Raw genomic sequence first — 22,436 nt, 5'->3', positions numbered from 1 at the left:
GTTTCCTGTAACGGCGACGTTTTCGTGGAGGAGGAGGCGACGGTCTCGTCGCCAAATTACCCCCATAAATACCCGTTCTATGACCAGTGTACATACAACATTCGTACTCAGCCCGGTAACCTCCTACAGGTGAGTTTACTGAGTTAGTTCAGCTTTCAGGTTGGTTGTGCAAATGAGTATGTCCCTGCTTCAACTCACTTGCTCTTTTCATTTTCTTTCTTTCTTTCATTGTTTTTTGAACAAATAATAATCTCAATATCGTGCTAACTGCACTCTCTACATCAACAGCAACAACCATGCGATGCTGACAACTGGACCATACATGCTGTAAATGTTAATGGACAAATTTCTCTCAATTACTACCCCCTTGCCCATTGACCATAAATCATGCGAATATTTCTAAAATATATTCCCATTATCGTAATTACCACATATGAAAGGCATCAACCGTTTTGCATGGCTGTACTGCTGAAAATAAAGTCAATATACCGAGAGAGGAAATTAAGCCAGACACTTTCTTCACTGTCCTTTGCGAAATGATGGGAACCAGAAGTGCCCCTGACTTTTTTATTTATTTATTTATTTATTTATTTATTTATTTATTTATTTATTTATTTATTTATTTATTTATTTATTTATTTATTTATTTATTTATTTATTTGTTTGTTTTTATCTATTTGTTATTCATTTACTTATTTCTATGTACTCATTACATTTTAACGGGTTTTTTTAATATTTATTATTTATTTACCGTTTGAGTATTGTATCTTTCATTTGTTTATTTAGATATTTTTGTTGTTTTTATTGTTTTTTGAATCAGACAGAGTCCAGTAGAAATGCAAAAGAGGCAACATTACTACATACAAAAGATAAAAGCTTGAACAAGCATCTAGTGCGTCCAATCATAAAAATATTTCAAAGGACAAACGATTTCATCCTATTCAATTTATATGATTAAATGATGAATTAACAATCCAATTCAAGTCTAGAGGACACTGGTCCCTGTCGTCCTCATGAAAACGTTCAGGCTTCCTTAGAGGGTCTAAAATGGCTTTGTGTAGTAACTGGGCCCCCAATGATTATGATAATTTGTTAAACTCATGTCTTTTAGATGTGTGACCAATGACAAGTACGTGGGCGGCTAATTATTATCTGCGTTTGTTTATGATCATTGTTGGTCCCACGCTTTTCATTTGAACAAACCTGCTTTTGTTCTTCCAATGAGCTTATGATCATACGTGCTCCCGGTTCAATAGATACACAGCTACGGGTATCCTTGGTGTGATATTTGAGTTTGTCAGACAAATTTGGAGAGAAAGTCTCACTTGCATTTGAACTGAATCATAAAATTCTTCAGATATGATTCGCGATGTCAGAGAGCGACTCTGATGTACACGGTGATCAGGAAACTATCGCCTGAAGGAATTTCCAAAACTCATCCGCGTCAACCATAATCTAGATTAAATGTCATTCAGTTGGATGCCGCCATGTTTGGTAAAGCGGAAAGTTGCCCTTTAGGCTGGCTTTTGAAATATCTGTAGCAAGCGTCCGGGAACTCCGCATGAGAGAAAACGTGGATGCGTTGTAGGCCCTCTCTTGGACAAATGCCAGGACTGAGCTGACAGGAAAGTCGCTTTGTCAGCTTCCTCGACAGACGACTTTCGTGAGAAAATCATTAAAATTTGAAAAATATATTAAATACACGGTTATTATTAGAAGACCACTTTGTATGGTTTCAGGAACGATATTCACTTTAGCGTTCAGAATTGTCACTCTTTGTACTGTTGACATCGACTAAGTGTTCAAATTACTGCTTGGAGTCTGAAATACCCAGAATCTAGCTTGTGTGTGTGTGTACTGTTATAATCTATTGGGCGAGTCAAACGGGTCCGGACGAAGAATCGTGTCAAGTTTGGAAATAGCCTTGTTTGTTATCATTTAGCGTTAATTGTTATTTTTCATAAAACTCTTCTTATGTTAATAAGCCTTGGGGAGGTAAGTTTTAGGAGCTACGTACTTGGTTGATAAGTTTCATTGATCATAGAGTGAGCAATCTCAGAATCATAGTGGTAATTTCATCCAAGTTTAATTTTCGTGTCATCAAACGTCTAGTCATAACCTCTAAACAGGCCAGTGTGGAGCCAATGTTGATCTACACTCTGATTACATCGCAAGACAAAAGTGTTCTTCCAAAAGAAAGTATGGAGTTTTACGTCGATTAACTCGACTCATAACCGATATTTAATAATTCATGACGTCTTCGCGGAAATTAAAAATCCTCGATCAGAAAACTACGGAACTCGGATCCTAGCTCATTTTCTGTCCAGCGTTCGGTGATATTGATCTTCGCCAAGATCCGACATCACCAGCGTCATGACATCTTATTCACTTAACCCTGGGCGCCAAAGTCAATTTTTGCCACCTTTATAATATATATACCCAAGTCATTTTTTTCAGATTTTTGCAAAATATTTGATAAAAAAACTGTAGCCAATAAAATGTGATATCCATTTGGTCCAAAATTATAAGAAAATTACAGAAAAATTCATAAAAATTGGTACAATGTTGCACTAAAATTTTGGTGGGAAAAATAATAGCACTCAAAGGGTTAAGTCTTCTTTTGAAGGTTGCTTTTCAGGTTATCGTCTGCTGCTCTTTATGTTCCTTCAAGATCCGCATCTATTTGTTCTGTTGATAAAATCTATACCAAAATAGCGGACTCCCTGATGTAAAACAGCAAGAATTTACGTTCATATTTAAATAATGAGAACCTTATCGATATGTTTTGCAGAAGCGATTCAAATACGACCTTATTACATGTACGGTAGTAAATTAGAATGATTTTATTTGTGCGTTTTCGCTCGCGCAAGTGTGTGCTGAGTTCCGTACGCGAGCCGTCTGTGAATATATGCAAACCTGGCATCGACATTGTGCGCCACCTTCGTACTGTGAAAACGCCATTTCATAAATTGTCACCTTATAACTGTCTCTGACTGTGCTTTGGTAGTGACAACATGACCTTTTATTGAAGAGACGACAATGAACCACGCAGGTTTGAAACTGGAGTTAATAGAGCTCTCAGCTTGATTCGGACGCGTAATACAACGTCAACTGGATTTTAATTCTGATATTTCAAGACTACGGTACGAAATCATAGACACAAAATGAGCATCGCTGTGAACTGTAATACTTTGTATATGTAGCCAGTGATTTAGCCAAAAGATGCTTAAAATAAATTGTTCTTTCCCAGAGAGGTTGTTGACCGACACGAGTTCAGTTGGCCGTTGAATAGTCATGCATTGCACGATCCCAGGCACAGAAATATTGACAACTGTTAATGAGACATCACCTTCAACAATATTCATTCATAGCATGGCGTAAATGAATTCAAACAGGTCGCGCGTCGAGCATAGATGTCCGTATTTGGTCCATGGAAATCTCTTTTTTACGACGAATGTTCTGTGATACAAAATTCGATACGATTTTCGGTGTTAGTTCCTGATATTCAAGTTGCATCACCTTTACCAATGAATACAGTATCGGTACCATTTATTATAATTTAAACGTTGACGATACGGTCCCACTGCGGTCTTTTGAACACGAGGGGAGAAATTATAAGAGCAAATTGTCCACATTGATGCCATGAATTGAAGTAAGACAACTCGAAAAAGACTTGAAGACGGCATTTCTTGAGAAAAAAGAAACGATAATTTGCTTTGAAAATTGCCCAAGAGATTTTAAAATGATCTCAAAGTACACCGCAGTTGAATCGGTGTTGATTTGTACATTCATATCGGAGAGACACCTCGGGTGTTCGTTTCCAATCATATCTGATGATTCCAATGCACAATGTACTGCAGACAAGTGACAGAATTCAATACTGGTATCGCCAAGTTATCTCCAGCACAGGGAATTATGTCAGCTGAAAAACATGCTTGCGGATAGATTGGATATTTACCAGTTCTGGAACATCAAATGCTGCAGCGGTTATTGAAACATCAGCTGGTTTACTTTTCACTTGCAATATAACATAGACCCATCTCGCGTTTGCCCCAAGCCAATGCGTGATTTCTGTTAGTCTGTGAGTGCTTGCTGTTTGCCGGAGAAATGATGACGTTTCGTTCTGATTAAAATGGGCAAAAGGGTTTGTGTTTACGGCTTCCTGTGTACATGAGGGCAAAGATCGATCCGTCAAACTCATATCACTTCTACTTTCCAGACACGACGGAATCGGTCCATCCAGTCGAGTTGTATGTAGGTGTGTTTATTATTTATGAGATTGATGGAAACTTAACACAGATACAAACCCTAAGGCAATAAAATGATATTTCGCACCGTGTTTGCCAATCTGGGAGAAACTTCATGACACTCGATAACGACTCTAAGCAATCAGAAAAAACATAAATTTTACTGAATTTAGAATTTAGAACTAAATCAAACACAACGGCAGAACATATGAATCACCAAAATGGAAAATACATTATTTATCGTCTCGCCGGGTTTAACTTACGTGAATTTACAAGACAGTATGGATCTTCAAATACATACATTACCATCGACAGTGAGGTTTGTTCCAAACGAATTGTTCCCATTTGTATCGACTTTGAAATCTTCAAAACAATCAAAAACGAAGTACGGAGTTTCTCTTGTTCTTGTTTTATCTCCTTAGCAATAAGTTCATCTTCCACTTCCCGGTTCTGACACTCCCTCCCTACCATTCTCCTTTTCCTCCTCAATTTATCCCCTTCTTTTGAATGTATGTATGTATGTATGTATGTATGTATGTATGTATGTATGTATGTATGTATGTATGTATGTATGTATGTATGTATGTATGTATGTATGTATGTATGTATGTATGTATGTATGTATGTATGTATGTATGTATGTATGTATGTATGTATGTATGTATGTATGTATGTATGTATGTATGTATGTATGTATGTATGTATGTATGTATGTATGTATGTATGTATGTATGTATGTATGTATGTATGTATGTATGTATGTATGTATGTATGTATGTATGTATGTATGTATGTAAATAAAAGACTGATAAAATCTGCCTAATCATATAATGATAAATGCACATAAAATGGTTGTACGACTTATCGAGATATCCGTAACTGAAACCCATATCAATGCAAACAAGACCTTTGGGATTTGTGCAAACGACTTTTATATGCATGATAATAGATTAGACTGCATAAATCGGACGGTCGTAAATCTCGGCTCCCCGGTTATCGTCGAAAATAAATGAGCCCTAAATATTTCGTCTTCCATGAACCCATCCTAAGACTTTACAATTGCATTGTTTGGCGTCGTGTGGAAATACAAGGTTGACAAAAGCACGCTATTAAGGCGAGAACTAACTAAAACATGAGAATTGCACTAGAGAAAATACTCATCATGACAATATGATTATACACTACGCAATTACAGTGTTCAGAGTCAATCGAAGAGAGATCTCACATAAAGTATCAATCATAATTAGTACCCGCTGACCTTACTGGCTACTTCAATATGACCAACCCCAACACTATGCCGCGTCGAGGTACAATATTTATTTAAATATCCAAGCTGGAAAAAATCAATCACACTCACAAAGAATTTTGATGTAAAGTTAGTCTATTATGGCAATAAGATTGGAGAACAGTATCGTATATCTCAATCCATTTACCATGCATTCATGGTTCGATTGGAGATCCATTTAAGGTCCAGAAATAATCGATTTTCGTATTCACTCTGCCAACAACAGTCAACAAAGGCAGTGTTTTCACTTGAAATTCGCGAGGTGAGTTCAAGGCCGGTTGCATGACTTGCCTGTTAATCAATGCAAAACAATGCGTACGGAAACTGCGCAGAAAGCTCTGGGAGACAGAAAAGAGAAGCTGAATTCAGATGGAGACCATGACGTTTCTACTGCAGCGGGTCGTTTTGAAAGCCGTACGTGGCTCACGATTTTGGAAATAGCGAGAACACACAACTGCGGCAGTAGCCCCAATGCTTTGAAATCGGAGATTTTCTTTTAAAAACTACCCAGGCATTTCTTAGAAATATGTTTTAAAATCAGTTTGTATGTGAGCACACCTATGGATTGGCCTAAGCTTCGCTGGAGGCGATCTTATCATCTGCTACTTAGATACAATGAATTCAATTCCTAGGCGTCTTGCAAACATTTTCGAAGCCAATATGATGTGGTTAGCATAAATCACAAACATGTTAACAACAAATTCTGTACTGTCGGTGCTGTATTGAAATCATCCCAAATATGTCAACGTTTGTAGTAACTCTTCTCCATATTTGATCAAGGCAGTACACATTGCAGTTTATTTATTTCTCGTAACGATAGCCGACACTATCATGCCACAATTTCTTTTGTCATTTTAGTTTTCAGGATTTTAGTATCATAATGTAATGTTTTTCGATCTGAGGGCTGAAACATGAAACATTTGATGAATAAATCGATGTTTTTCTTTTGGCAGTTTTTAATAATCGAGACCGTAGCTTTAAACTTTGTAAATTTTAATATTACTATTCCTATATTGCTAAAATTGAACGACAAAACTGGTAGCTCATCCAGAAATTAAATTCAAATCGTCCTTGTCCGAATGAATTATTTACATCACATTTTTATTATGACTATTTTAGATTCATTTCATGCATTTCGAAATCGAGAATTCTACCGACTGTGCAAAGGACAGGCTGCTGATATACGACGGGCGGAACGAAAGCTGGCCGCTATTCGGCAAGTATTGCGGATTCTCACTGCCGTCAAATATCATCACCAGCGGCAACAGCATTCATCTCATGTTCCTCACAGATGGATCTGTGGAACAGACTGGCTTCGAGGCGACCATAACCGCCGTGCCCGATGACGGTACTCACGATGCGACCAGAAAACTGTACTCAGGTAAGTTACCAGCAGAGTGCCGCGCCGGTCAAGCGTGAGTCGGGCCGGGGATTGGCTGTTGCTAAGCGATGGCTGACCTCTGAACTCAAATGATAAAAGCAAGCCGTATCACTCCGAGTTCACGCTCAATTTGTGTTACGGGAAACTTTAATATGCTTCGTGCAATTTTAAAGCTAGACTGTAACCTTGCGTGCACTCTTTTCTTGCTATAATAAAAATCAGTCGAAAATTAAAGCGCAGAATGCATGTATGATCACGATTTCAGCCATTTTTAAAGTCGACCAAGCGTTACGTACCAGTTCTTATATAGTTATTTATCTTACAAAGTGTGAACAGATCAATAAATCGATGGACGATAACTGTTGAAGAAAATGTCCTCCATTGTTTATGTACAAATAATACACGAAAGAGCGCCAAAAATTCTTGTAGGAAATTTCATTAGGTAAAAAGTGCACAGTCTTGTTTCAGTACAACTTGCCCATTTATTGAGAAACTATTCAACATTAACAGAAGTATGTGAATTAATCACCAAAGTCACGCCTAGGGGTGAAAATTAATGTGCATTGAAAATACCAACAAATGTCACAGAGACCGCACCGCAAAGAAGTCTAAGTTAATTATACATGCATTTGCATTTGCCTGAGTATGTTTAAGTCGATAGCATTGATCTGTAAAATATATATGTTCAAGAATTCATGACTTTTCATGATCAAACCTTTCGGAACCCAACCGCTCGGTCTACAAAATATATTTCATGTACAAATGATATCATGTATTTTACCAAAAAATATGACCCTTTTACACATTTTCATATCAAATTTAAACATTATATATATATATATATATATATATATATATATATATATATATATATATATATATATATAGATATAGATACATATACATATACAAAGTCATATATTTGATGAATGGTACGCACAACTCTGATGTATTTGCTGATCACACCGTAGCCACTTATCTAGAGACACATTCACACTCAAAGCATTGAACTCGAAACACACGTTAACACGAGCTCCCCTCGACTATGTCGTGACAGTTAGGAATTTCCGGTTTCCCGTCCATTGATACTTAACAGTTCAGAAGTCCGTATAAAGAGATTGTTCATTTAATTACTTCTCTGGTCTTTTCTCGGTACCGCTTTCAGTTATGGTAAATAATGCGCCCCACGGTGTCGAATTATTGTCAGCTGCCCGTTAACTTAAACCGACATGAAGCGTTTATTATCACACGTTACCCATACATAAAATGACCAGGTTTTCCTGGTTTGTCAATAGTTCTATTGGCCGACAACGAACGAAGATAGGCACTTAACGGACATTCCTCTGTGAGCAAAGACGGAAAATGATTCAACGTTTCAAGCTTGTGATGGATGGACTCTTTTTCCACTTTCAAAGAGAACGCAGCGATTCGGAAATGTATAAAGGCGGTTATCTCACACAACTCATCTTGGTGGATAACGCCTTTGGCGCCTTGCTCCTTAGAAAAGGTCACGGTAATTAGCGTGATCTCATTGATTGGTTAAAGCACTAAGTCTGATTTGATAACGCGTATAAAGCGATACTGCGATCGAGCATTGAATTTACATTGGTCTGTCACGAGAGATTTTTGTACAACAGTTCTCTGATGCGTAAGAAAAAGGTGCAACAGGAATCCATTGTTCACGGTGCGTTGCCAGCCTTCAATGCTAAAGGTGTTATTCAAGAACTCTACGTGCATCATTAATCTACCACAACCAGCAGCCCTACAACTACGAAAAACAAAACGAAAACAACAATAAAAACAAGATTTTTATCATCATCATGATGATTATGATGATTATCATCACTATCACTCGACTACAACATCAGTATTATTGGGATACGTCTGAAACGTGTATTCTGTTTCACGGATTGTAAAATAACTGCGACACGGAGCTGCATTGTGGTACAGAACTGAGCTGAGGGATCAAGACTGGATATATGATCAAAGGGATTTCGGTGAATCATCACGTATCACTAATGCCCCCTGGGAAGATAAGAACCAACGCAGCTGGACGTCACAAGATTTCCACTTCTCCTGCTGGACGAACGCTAAAAAACAGACGCTGCGCGCTCAAGATCGAAGTACAAATTGGTCGAGATCTGTAGCGCTTCATCACGTTCAGCAGAGGTTTCCCTGACAGTTCAACAGTTACAAGGCTTCTGTGAATCCACACCGAAGAACGTTGATCTATGCCCGTCTGTGTGCTTATTGGCCACATTGTGAGGCGAAAAGCCCATAGAACAGCGTGTGATTGTAGTCTCGTTAGCAGTGACGGGCAACTTGAAAGATTTCCCAGATAAACGTCACGACAAGTCAACGCAAAACCTGATAATATCATATCTATGTTACTGTGACGTTCCCAATACCTGTAGCGTATATATCATGGGCATTCATATCTGCATATCCTACAACAATGTGTTTGCTATAAGTACCGACCCGTTTACGCGAACGTCTTACAAAAAATGCAGCACACAAGATCGAGATTTTGGAACGCATTTCGACAAATGTGATTGTCATTAAAGAAATTTGACGATTTTTTTATACATACATCGAACAGATGTGTCGACCGATCCATATCTACAAAAGATGCAAACATTTTCCTTATCGTTTTGTGGTTCAGTGTATAGGAACTACATCCGGGCAATCTAAGATGCAAAGCTTCAACTATAATAGGAAAATTGCGCCATATTTGCCCGGCAATTCCTCTTTTTCCTTTCGGTGAAACGTTTTTTCTTATGAATCTTCGGATTTATTCTCTTTAACGTAGTTTGCGAAATGTAATTTGCTAGGCAGTGAGTTTCTGAAATACATCTTTTGACAAATTTTACGGAAGAGCATTGGAAGAAAATAGCCGTCAGCGCATTCCGTCGGCGCTACGAAATTCGACCTCAAGTTCAAACTCGGATAGGAACACTAATGAAAGAATAATCGGTAATGGAAAACGTTTGTTTTTAAATTGCGTCAAGGATGTCAAAATCCTAGATGCATTGCTCTCCTCCTGAAAATTAAAGTGGCTTGTAAATCTCCTAAAATGTAATTCACCAGCGTAAGTCTCGTGTTTTTATATAAAAGAAATTTCTCGCTCTGCGATTATGGATCTGACGCATTGTGTCGGCGACTTCAAACGGAGGATATACGGTGAGAACCGACACAGCGATGATTGCCTCGGCAGTTTGCTCCTCCCCCTCTCTCTCTCAGAGAGAAAGAGGAAGAAAGAAAGAAATCTCAGAGAACACCCGAGTGGATTGCCTGGTCGTGAAGCCTGAATTACCAGCATTTAGGTTTATCCTCACGATCCCTGAACACCTCATTCAATTCCTTGAATGAGAATTCGAACGGAGAAACGAACTCGGGCGTTGAGTGAATGTCGATCCATCTCGGGTTTTACTCTACTCCTAGTTTGAGCGAATTAATGTTAATCATCGGAGAGAGCTCGTCTCGCGTTGTAGTTATAGGCCATTACAATTTTTTTTGGAAAAGCTTAATACACGACCATTCGTTATTCAATGGTTTATCCAAATTAAATCGCTGGGAGTAATTTTGAACTCACAAGGTTTAATTGGACAGAATCTACCTCGCGTTCAAGGAGATCTTACATCAATTACACGCATGGATCTACTATAATTTTCGAGACGAGGAATATCGACAGCGAAATGACCTTGCGATGTCAGGTGACCAGTGGTCTGTTTATGACCAGAAATGCCCGTGACATGACCCCATCCTACGAAACATGATTGCATGCGATAACACCAATGTGTAATCGGAGCTACAAAATCTTGGTCAGACATGATACTGTATTTTACCGATTGTACTATGATGATACCAGAAATGTTAGGTCTAACGTTTAATGTATTTACCGTCAATATTATGTTACATGTTCTACACCCTTTATCCTCTCCAAACTTGTTATCTTGGCATCTATGTGAGAAATGTGATTCTTGGAGACGGATCTCTACTCCATACTAGAACAACGATAATATTGCATCTTGCTCCCAATTTGACAAGATTGTGAGATTTACCCTTTATATTTCCGTACTTTAGGGAGAATAAGCTTGTTATATACAACAACAACAACAACAACAACAACAACAACGACGACGACGACGACGAAGAAGACGACGATAATGAAATGTTACGAAAAGTTACAGCTTTTACTTCATTAGACATCAACAACAATACAAATCTGTCTAGTTGTCGTGATGTGTGTCCACGGAGTGTTTTATGGCATTCTAATATGCCATTATTAAACAGCCATAACATATTTGAATGCAATGTGACTCCATATAATAACGATGCTCTCATTTGAATTGATTTCAGTCTGCGAAGACTCGGCCAGCAAAGCATTTGGCGGGACCCTGGTGTCGCATTTCGGTTATCCAGCGGAGGGCCCGCCAATCAATAATTGCACCATTAAGATATCACCAATGAACAAATACGATAGGGTCTTCTTGTCGGTGAAATCTGTCGACTTGAAAGATAACATAGTTAAAGGTAAGTAGTACAGTAGTAGATGCTCTTGTAATGGATATCTTTATAATTAGGAATACTGTATGCTGAGGACACACGACCAATTGGCGCCCCTACTATGGGGGATTTGCTGCTTAATGTGTAGGATTGCCAAGAGTAAGGCGGGCAACACTCGGTAGCATATACAGTACAGGATCAAAAAGTTTTGCCAATACTATGTCGGTATAATTCAAATTTTTAGAATGGATTTATTCTATATGTGTACCGATTTACGGCTGTTCACAAAATAAATTGAAAGTCTTTGTTGATTCACAAAATCCTTGTGTATGTATGTATGTATGTATGTATGTATGTATGTATGTATGTATGTATGTATGTATGTATGTATGTATGTATGTATGTATGTATGTATGTATGTATGTATGTATGTATGTATGTATGTATGTATGTATGTATGTATGTATGTATGTATGTATGTATGTATGTATGTATGTATGTATGTATTTTTGTATGTATGTATGTATGTATGTATGTATGTATGTATGTATGTATGTATGTATGTATGTATGTATGTATGTATGTATGTATGTATGTATGTATGTATGTATGTATGTATGTATGTATGTATGTATGTATGTATGTATGTATGTATGTATGTATGTATGTATGTATGTATGTATGTATGTATGTATGTATGTATGTATGTATGTATGTATGTATCTGTCTATCTGTCCATCTATCTCACAAAAACAGAAACTTTGAATTTGAATCAGACAATTTAAAGTACGTACACATGACTTATCAAGGGTACAACGGCATGACCGGGCAGATTAATGGAAAACATTTGATAGTTGGATGTTATTACAGAATATCGTTAACCAAGGCAATAAAAACGCAGGATACGACATGATACGTGCCATTTATTGTGTCGTTCTATATTATCCCAGGAATTTATGTCCCTGGGTTATGTAGTAATATCGTTACAACCAATCTAAGAACTCGGCGTATTGCATGAATGAACTCGACGTGACAACCAGCATTGGCATACGCGCTTGTATAAGTAACATTTTTCGCACCAGTGAGCTGTTAGATGTTCTATTTGGGAGTGCATTTTATGCGTGTTATCGTGTTGACCTTTTGAAAGTAATGCCGTCGTCGATCGTGGGTACGACACCGACAAAAATCAGTCTGACGTCATCAGGGAGTCGTATTTTTTCATGGTGATGTGGAGTTAACCGCGTGGCCTGACCGGAATATATTACGCGAAAAGATTCGTTGAATATGTTATCAACTCGAACCTTTCACACACACACACACCCAGGGAAACGAGGCGAGTTTGACATATTCGTCGTAATCGAAATGCATCAATATTTATTGAAATAGTCGAGGAAGCGAGACATTTATAATTTGCAAATGTTATTGCTTGCAGCTCGTGCATTTGCCCGCATCCTCCTTTTTTGACTACAACCAAAACAGTCATCGCCATCGACGCTCCGAGTTAGCGTTATGCGCATGTGTGGGTATTTCGTCGACCGATGATGGCCTGAAATTTGTTGTGCTTGTCATTTCTTAAAACGGTTCATCGAAGAAACTTTCATTCAAGATTATGTTCACTCGCAGGTTTTGTGGAAAAGTTCTTATTCGACCGATAAGAACGAAAAGAAGCATGAATGGCAATTTTTGCCCGATGCTGCTATTAGCGTAGCGGTCACAGAGGGCAGGGTGGTGATTCGCAAATGCTCACCACTTTATGAATATCGAAAGACATTTTGAATTTGATACCTTCAGCTTTTGACGTAATTTCAGCCTTTGGGGTCAGGCTTTCAACCAAACGTACAATGACTGGCGTAGAACCGTGCTCGATCGTGTGGGACAGTATTTAAATGTTTTGCGGAATACAACGAGTAATAACTGTTATCACAGTCAACCTGCGAGCCAAACGTGACGCCATGATGATGCGTGGGCGATATCGATAAACAGAGAAGTGAATATATATGCTGATTGTAATATACCCTGGAACATTTTGTGTTATTTATGAATAGAAAAACATATATGACAAACATCTGTAGATAAATGTCAAATTTTTTGCACATTTGCCAAATATCATGTCGTGTCTCAAAGACAAACAATGAGCATTCTCTCCAAATATCTTGTTTTTCACCATACTGACGTGTTTCCTACTGATATACTCTTTAGAGATTCAGTTTGTAACATCGTGACGTTTGCATCGCGTTTCCAAATTGGTATTTGCCGTGGATTACAAACTCGACAATGAGCGAGAAAAAAAAAGAAAAATCGAAGAGCTCAAAACTGTGCTGATAAAAGAATTATGTGACTTTGTTTTCTTAAATCGTAAACACAAACTGTCTTCTGTGTTTTAAACCTCAATATGCTGTACCTCTCTTTGTATCGTCGGTATTCGTATTCTGTTTGTCAAAATCACGTTGTAATGCCTAGTCTTCAACGTTGTACGTGTATTAGATGATTGTCCAGTTGCAACGATAACATGGTCGAGGCGGATAATATTCTTTAAACAGACCTTAGGAATAAGAATAAGACAATCACTGAATGTATATATTTTGTGTTTTAGAACATTAAAAATAATGAAAAAATCTCAAAAGGTGCAGCCGTCATGTCTTCGATGTTGTAGATGGAACCTTCATTCTGAAGAGCTAGCGCATCGTAGACTCAATTTTCAAAAACGATTAGACCCATGTTGCCAGCCCTTCAATTCGCATTTCAGATTCTTCGTGCGTCATTGAGCAAGGGGTTCTACGCCTAGGAAGCGGCATCAACGACGGCCACAGCCACAAAGTGGAAAGCGCCGAGGCGTGTTGTGTGTCGTGTGAGGGCATCCGTGGATGCAGGGCGTGGTCCTACGACAACAGCGATGGCGGGACAATCGGCAACTGTTGGCTGCTTGACGACCAGCCGTATCCAGAGACACATTTCGATTTTGTGTCAGGTAATATCCAATCGTCTTGAGTTTCTTACTGAACTGTAACAGTATAGGACGAATTTCAGTCGTAATTGCAGTGGTATCAAACAACTACAATAATTGGTGTTCTCAGGAAATCTCAAACATTAAGAGGATTTTATTTCAACAGTGAGTGCATATAGTACACAGCATGTTCACCAACCTCGCGTGTGACTTGAACAGTTACAGGAAAGTGCCCGTTAAAAGTGAAACCCCGGGCAACACTCTGTCTGAGAAAGGCTGGCGAACGTACAAACACAAAATGGAAATCGAAACTTCACAGAGACGAAAATTTCAGTGGAGGAAAAATTAAAAGACAAAGAAAGCTTTAAAACTTCCTTTATGCCACGCTTTTAACGGTGATATGGTGTCATATATACTTACCCGCCGTCAACATTTATTCGTCAGGTATATTGGATCCATGCACAAAACAAGAGCAAAGGATTCTGGTCTATGACGAAGGCAAGCTATCCGGGGGTGCCTGTCATAACATCCGACACGAACCGTTCGTTGTGAGAGGAATGCTGGAACTGAACGCCTTGCTGGGGAAGCCGATCAACAAGGGGAATGGCTTCGAAGCAACGTTTACGCAGTTTTACATTCCAGGTTAGAGTGAGCTGACTTGTAAAATATCTCTCAACTTGTCACCATATTTATCACATGATTTATATTCACCGAGAGATCACTATAAAATGATAAATTGTATCCACCCATCCCTCCACCCATCCCTTCACCCATCCCTCCACCCATCCCTCCACCCATCCATCCACCCACCCACCCATCCCTCCACCCATCCCTCCACCCATCCCATCCACCCATCCCTCCACCCATCCATCCACCCATCCCTCACCCATCCATCCACATCCATCCATCCATCCACCCATCCCTCCACCCATCCTTCTGTCAAACAACCGATTTATCTTTTATCCATCCACTATCCATTTATCTATCCAACTATTGATATATATATATATATATATATATATATATATATATATATATATATATATATATATATATATATATATATATATATATATATATATATATATATATATATATATACAAAATGTATACAATGTGCCCTCCTGGTTATCACCATAATGGATTTATGGCAACCTCTGAACTTGGGCACAGAGAGTATATATATAATATATATATAATATATATATATACTATATATATATATATATATATATATATATATATATAAATTATTATTATTATTTTATTATTATTATTACAAGTTTAGGGGCTATACGTATTATATAGAAATCTAAAACAGTTCATTGAAGCCTGTGGGACTTCTGAAAAAAGGTGTTGTTACTCCTGAATGGTGCCATGGAACATCTCACATTAAAATGAGTGTGATTTTTTTGGTGTGCTAACCAGAAAACCCCTTATCAATTAATAGTTCTTTAATAGGAATTAGGGGAAAAGTAACATTTTCAAACCCAAAATAGTTACTATGGCAACTCGAAACATTAAAATAAGTCTGGCATTTGTGTTCTCTGACCCGAATTCCCCACACTAGATAATTTTCATTTCAATCAAAGTAACTTTTCATCGGATATTAGAAAAACTGAAATTTTCAACCCCTAAAATGGTTACCATGGAAACATGGGGCAGTGAAATCGATATCATATTTGGTCTTTTCGACCCAAAAACCCTTATGGTGAAATTTTCACGGAAATTGAACCTATTATTATTCGTGTTATTATTTCTATATAATACTTTATTATTTTTCTGTGCTCGTACTCAAATCAATGAAACCTTGTTTGAAGTTGGACAAATATCTACTATTATATTATGACTTGATTATCTCCTTAAATCTCCACTTCTCTATTCTTCTGTTAGACTTTGGAAAAGGCTGCAAAGACGACAAGGACTTCCTGTGTGAAAACAATCGATGCATACCTGGTTACCTTGCCAACGATTGTGATGATCACTGCGGTGATAGGTCAGACGTGCCAACGGATAAATGTAAAGTCACGGGTGAGTCACTGTGGTGCCGGGAAAGTTGACCTATTGCACTTAGGAACAGAAAAACAAACAAACAAACAAACGTACGTACGTACAGACAGACAGGCAGGCAGGCAAGCAGACCGACAGACAGATTGGAGAGATGGATTGTGGATACCGTTAGATAAATAGATATAGGGTAGGTAGACAAACAGACAGCTAGATAAAGGCAGACAGCTAGATATAGACAGACAGACAGACGTATGGGTGGAGTAATAGACTGACAGGCAAACAGAGAGACAAAGAGTTAGTTAACCAGTCGGCTACGATTTTCTATGAGAAGATTGATCAAATTACGTCGCGTTGTGCACAAAAAGCCTCAACAGAATTTTTAAGGGTGTTTGAGTTAATTCACGTTAGATGGTAAAGTGATACCTGCAGCATTATCGGAAAATTTAAAGTCTTTGAAAATGAACGCTGATTAATTCTGAATTCTTTAAGGTAGTATGCGCCTCGAAAGTGAAAGATTTTCGCTTTATTTGCTAAAATTTTACTTAAAGAAACCTTTGACTATTCTCTTTCACAAAATGGAGCAAAAATAAAATGTAACTGTTCAAAGATGTCATTAGAGAAACAAAATCCCAAATTAAACCGACATTTGAAAAATCTAAATGGCTTCTTGCTTGCCTTATGTCAACTTTACGGGGAAAAATTTATGAGTTCTGATTTTACGAAACATTGCGGTCAAAACGCATGAGTATCAGACCAGTAAAGCACCGCCTATGGCCAAAAAAATAAAAAGTTTGTTTCTCATCCTAGACAAAAATGATGCGGTGAAGCGGTTTTTTTTTCTTTCTCATTTTTTTATTCTTCAGCCAACAAGAACGCGCAAAAACATGAAAACGGCACATTCATGCGGTATGACTTTTAGTGTAGCAATGCACAGTTTTGACATATGTGCAAAGTTCTGAATGGAATGTTAGTGTGAAGTTATTTTGTTTACAGTTCTGTTTTATACGGCACTGTGTTATGCACTATCGTCGCGTATTTTTGTTGTTGTTGTTGGGTTTTTTAATTTCCTGACACGCGCGAGGATGAGAAAGAATTTTTTCTTGGCCTAATATGAATTTCCTAAAATATAGGCGCATGCCACCTGAACTATATTCAACACTGTAAGAATTTTCACCTTCATTGCAGTAATACGGAAGAGCGGTTGGGTCCTCGGTGTGACGTTGGGCCTGGTACTGCCAGCGGTGATACTGATTGCTATCGTGTTTGTGATCTGCTACAGAAAGTACAAGTGTCAGAGAGGCGATCCGTCGGATCCGTCAAACGACGACAAGGGCAACGGAATGTCAACATTCAATGTCTTCATCGCCAAATAGATGTCACTGGCAGTGTCTGAGACGATCAGAACTTACTCAGAAGTATACCCTCATCGAAAAGTGTAGTGTTAATGTTGATATCTACAGATACAACTCGGAATTAATGTATAGCTGAGCAAGACATTTTCTACATCCTATAAAATATATTAAGCCTTAGGAAGTTAACCTTTGATACAAACGAGTCAGTATTGGTCGTCTCTTGTACAAAGAGTCATTTCTGATCGTCTCTTAATCTCAGAAAAAAATATCATTTTTTCGGGAAAAAAAACTTGGCATTCAGTACTATTTAAATAACTATTTTAAATCTTTCTAAAGACTATTTTTTGAAATGAGACGATCCAGTGACGAAATACCGGAGCTGGATGTTAGTGGACAATCGATCAAATGTAGAAAACCAAAAGTCACTGAGGTGACGTGGGCTCTCTCAAATACTCACTTTGATAATCATTTTTCACAGTCCGTTATCCATCACAGTGCCATCGTTATTAGCAAACCTACAAACAATGGCGACGGCAGCCTTAAAACGTTCGCGTACAGTTCTTGAAATTTTTCGGGCGTTTTGTACTGTCTGTACGAGTCTCAAGGCAGAAAGTTGTGACGTAATTGGGTTGATGACGTAATTGGGTTGATGACGTAATTGGGTTGATGACAAGCCTGTGACGCTATATTACAGAGCTGGTGTTTAGTATGCGTTGCGGGTATAGTCGTCGACAAATGTAGGCTACTCAAGAAATTCTTGTACCTGTCCTAATAAAAAACGTAACTGATATCTCAAATTTTAACCACGGTATGACGCCACTTAATACTCAGGGTCAGAGGTTAACTCGCTCACTTTCTTGTGCTAAACCTCGCGAACATAGATTCAAAGCTGACGAATTCCGAAACAGGTGTTTTCCTTGTATCTGGTATTCTTTTAATGGCAACGATTTTACGTCAGCATGAAGTTCAGGGTGCTTATATTGTTGATATAAGTAGCTTGGTGCTTTGTTCCGTAGACAAGAACAATTTTTGATATAAACCTTATGTACGACAACATAATTCTAAGATGCGTTTATACCATGCTATCGCGATCGGACAATTAGCAATGTATATTGGAGCCCTTATGAACATTGAAATCTAGACGTGAGCGCGGACGTGTTTTGACATATCTATTAGCTGTTTATCTTATTCCGTCGGCGTGAATGTTATCGTGTTGCCTGATTGAATATCCCCGTAATATTTCTTAAAAGAAATATTTAACTTTCGTAAACGCCCTTATGTCGACCGTTGCGCATGCACAAGACCACAGTCCCTCTATCCACAGAGGGACTGTGACAAGACCTTGGTGTCAGGCAACGTTCATAGAGGGCGTTTATGTGCGTCGTCTGCTACATCGCCATACTGCATTTAGTCTGGTCTCATGATTGCAGAGACTAATTCAGCAGATGTTACAATACAATATGCAAAAAAAAATTTGATTGAATAAAAATATTTGAAAGTCGAAAAAATCAAAATATCTACGGCCAACAGACGTTGCACGAGATGGCAAAAAGATCGCTTCTCAACAGAAAACGTGCGCAAGCGTACACGACGACCAGCGTGCTTTTCCTAATGAACAACCGCATATGCTATTTTCTCTAATTGCATGTAGATGGTTCGGCGTTCACTTATATTTCTCCTCTGTCGGTACAAGGTCATAGTCAGCCATTGAGTCTGACTTACAGTCATCGACATCACCATTAAAGAAGCCGCCACAAAGTTGAAACCGTATTAATGCTATTCATATTGTTTGTTATTTCAGCTCCATGGTTTTTTTTAAAATGTCTTTTCCAGACCGTAATCCTGAACAAATGGCGTTTTTCCCTCCGTGTGCCCTTCGTCTATGTTCTGTGATTAGGAAACCATTACACGGATAGAAATTGAAATTGTCGACTAAATTAAATAAACCCTGAATTTAAAAGAAAATAACAGACCCTGTGACGAAATTAAGTAAAGCGACGCAAGCGTCGGTGTTGTTCAGTCAAACGGAACGAAAGAGGGTCACGCAAGGTCATTGTAATGGATCCACGTGGCGCATGCTCAGTGTGATTTTAACGCGCACTGTATGCAGGTAGCAATCATTCCTTTTCATAGCGCTACCGAAGGGATTTGAATTTTTTACATCTTGTGGCAAGGGATTTGACGAGTCGGGATGTATTTTTATGAATTCTGTCACAGATGACCTGTTATGAAAACTGACTACTCGTAAATAATATCTTTAGCCTCAAAGGTATATTGTAGTGGTCTTTTTTTCTATTCTTTCTTGTAAGTTGTACCGTAGACTTTGCAGCTGCACAAATTTGTTCGTAGGTCGATTGCTTAACCTTTGTCTGGTCCGTCGTAGCATAATTTCGCTTATTGAAAGGTTTTATTTCCTTTAATCTCGTTGGACTGACAAGCTGTTGAAATATTGGTGATTAGTTTCAATTTTTGGCAGGTTTTTGAAAATAATCTTAATGGGTATGAATTCGAATTATACTAATGGCATGTAGAAATAGATTTGTAAAGATTTTCAGGGAATTTTTTGTGCAATAATTAATACCGATTTATTTATTGTGAAAATGAGAGTTGTGTGGAAATGAGGGCGCTCTTCTAGGTTGTAGCGGCCCCATTCCAATGAGGCAGCCTCCGTGATGTAAATATTATTTGACAGCAAGACACAATCTGCGTTACAAAATTTAAAAGGTTTTGCACGATTCGTTTTTCTTCTGTGACCAAAGATGTTAAAGCGTCCATGAAGTGGATGGTGGAAGCGTGTAAACTTCTCGTCTCATATGTTGCCCGAGAGGAAATAAGTATAAGTCCAAAATATACGCGAGCAACATTCAATACATTCTACATCATGAATCCTTAGTCGCGATTGTTGTGACGTTGAGTCGCCTTGGCGTCTTGGAAAATCCATCGGAGGGCATTATGTCTCTGGAATATTCTTTCAAGGAATGGTTATGGAAATTTCATTCACGATTCTGGGAAAGATGCCAAATTTATACCACACTGCACCGTTGCCTCTTCTGAAATGGTTTGAATATTCATAGATGATCACCATACTCCTCCAAAGACGATCGTCTGAAAGGTCTATGAATTGATTCATTGGACTAAAAAAAAAGCAGATGTTGACATTGATGTCTCCAGATTCCCTCTGTGGTGTGACATTGTGGCAACTGAAGATTATGTTCAGCGAAAATCCGCTTACTGCGTTGGGAAAACACGGATTTTGGCAGCCATCGCCCCCTCCCCGTACACCCTGCAATCGTTTCCACCAAAACTTCACACTGATACAAAGCTGGCGTCTGTCAAATCCCCTCGAAGGGATCGGTTGTCACTTCCCGCTAATGCCGTTTGTGTTTCGTTGAGAACGTGAGAATCATTCTCTGTGTTGTTTATTACATGCCTCGTATATCCAACGTCGCGGGTTCTATACACCATTCAATAATATACTCGTTGATGAGTTCGAAGTCCGCACAGTCATCATTTGACTGAAAGTGAACGGGAACTAATTTAAAATTGACAATGAAGTGATTTAAAAATGATAAAATTACATATATTACATAGGAAATACGGTTTTTTAAACAACAAAATCAATAAACTTCATTATATTACAGTGATGCGAGTATATCAATGCGCCATTCGATCATGAAAATCGTCCTATATTTAAGGTATTTTCTTGTAATGTGGAAATAAAGCATACGATTGTCATATGAATACTAATAAACATAAATATTTGGGGTTAAAATTATGTAAGAGAGGCATGTAATAAAAATATTATAGCCCAAACAAGGGACTTTGTACCTTCAATCCAGGAGAACATTTGCCCTCAGCCTCCTGACGTCGGTCAAATGGTCGCCATCGCGAGCACATAGTCCTTTGATTGGGTTGTAATATCACGTATCCGATACTTACGGACATACAGACCAAAATAATAGCAGAAAGCGCCCTCTCTTTCAATTTTGTATCTCAGATGAAGAAACCTACTTAAGTTGTAGACATACTATTTTTATAAATATATAGATTTGTCTTGTATAGATACTCTTCGTTGAACTAAACTAACTATAGCCAATAAATTAAATTGTATATCATACACAATTTATCGTCAGATCTATTTTTTTACAAAGTGCGTCGAGGGTACGTTCGTACAAAAATCTGTTTATATGTGATTTCTTGGCGAAAGCCTGTAGTAATGAGATGACAGTTGTGACGCATGTAGCAGAAAGAGGGCGCCATTCCCGTGTTAACTCTAGAGATGAAAATTAACTTTTCGATTTTCACAAAATGTGCCATTGAAAACGTGGCTTCCTTCATTAAGCTTCAAAATGAGCCCCCGCAAATGGTAGACCAAAACAGTGTATATTGTAAAGCTTTGAGAGTCCGACTTTTCGTCCCTGAGGATCATTCGAAGATGTTGTCATCAGCCATTACTTTTCCCTGTCAAATTTTCATCATTTTCAGAGATGAAAATACGTTCAACATGTGAAAAACCTCCAGTAACAGTATCGCGAATTCGAAATGTAGGTAATGGGGGAATTTAGTTAGCAGAGGGAAGTACGTCTCATTGTACAGTACGACGGCAGAACTATGAGTATGTATCCCCGCCCCCGGGCCCCGCCGGCCGCGGCCCTTCGCTTAGTCTGGTTCCTTGACCAGTTTCCCCGGTAGAGGGCGTTGGGAAAATGGA

The 22,436-nt window shown here is 38.3% G+C and overlaps 1 protein-coding gene across 1 annotated transcript in view; it reads left to right on the top strand.

Moving 5' to 3' along the window:
• Positions 1-21,843, top strand: part of LOC139125308 (cubilin-like) — a 30,822-nt gene extending 8,979 nt beyond the window's left edge. Inside the window, exons 5-11 of the mRNA XM_070691407.1 lie at positions 2-129; positions 6,652-6,913; positions 11,273-11,446; positions 14,166-14,387; positions 14,808-15,005; positions 16,257-16,394; positions 17,559-21,843. Of these exons, the coding sequence (XP_070547508.1) occupies positions 2-129; positions 6,652-6,913; positions 11,273-11,446; positions 14,166-14,387; positions 14,808-15,005; positions 16,257-16,394; positions 17,559-17,746 (1,310 nt within the window). The 3' untranslated portion in view covers positions 17,747-21,843. The remainder of the gene's footprint in view (position 1; positions 130-6,651; positions 6,914-11,272; positions 11,447-14,165; positions 14,388-14,807; positions 15,006-16,256; positions 16,395-17,558) is intronic.
• The last annotated feature ends 593 nt before the right edge of the window (positions 21,844-22,436 follow it).

Source organism: Ptychodera flava (genome assembly GCF_041260155.1).
Source record: "Ptychodera flava strain L36383 chromosome 3 unlocalized genomic scaffold, AS_Pfla_20210202 Scaffold_25__1_contigs__length_14229661_pilon, whole genome shotgun sequence".
Lineage (NCBI taxonomy): Eukaryota > Metazoa > Hemichordata > Enteropneusta > Ptychoderidae > Ptychodera > Ptychodera flava.
Note: the sequence above shows the minus strand (reverse complement) of the source record. Positions and strands in the feature narration are given on the sequence as shown.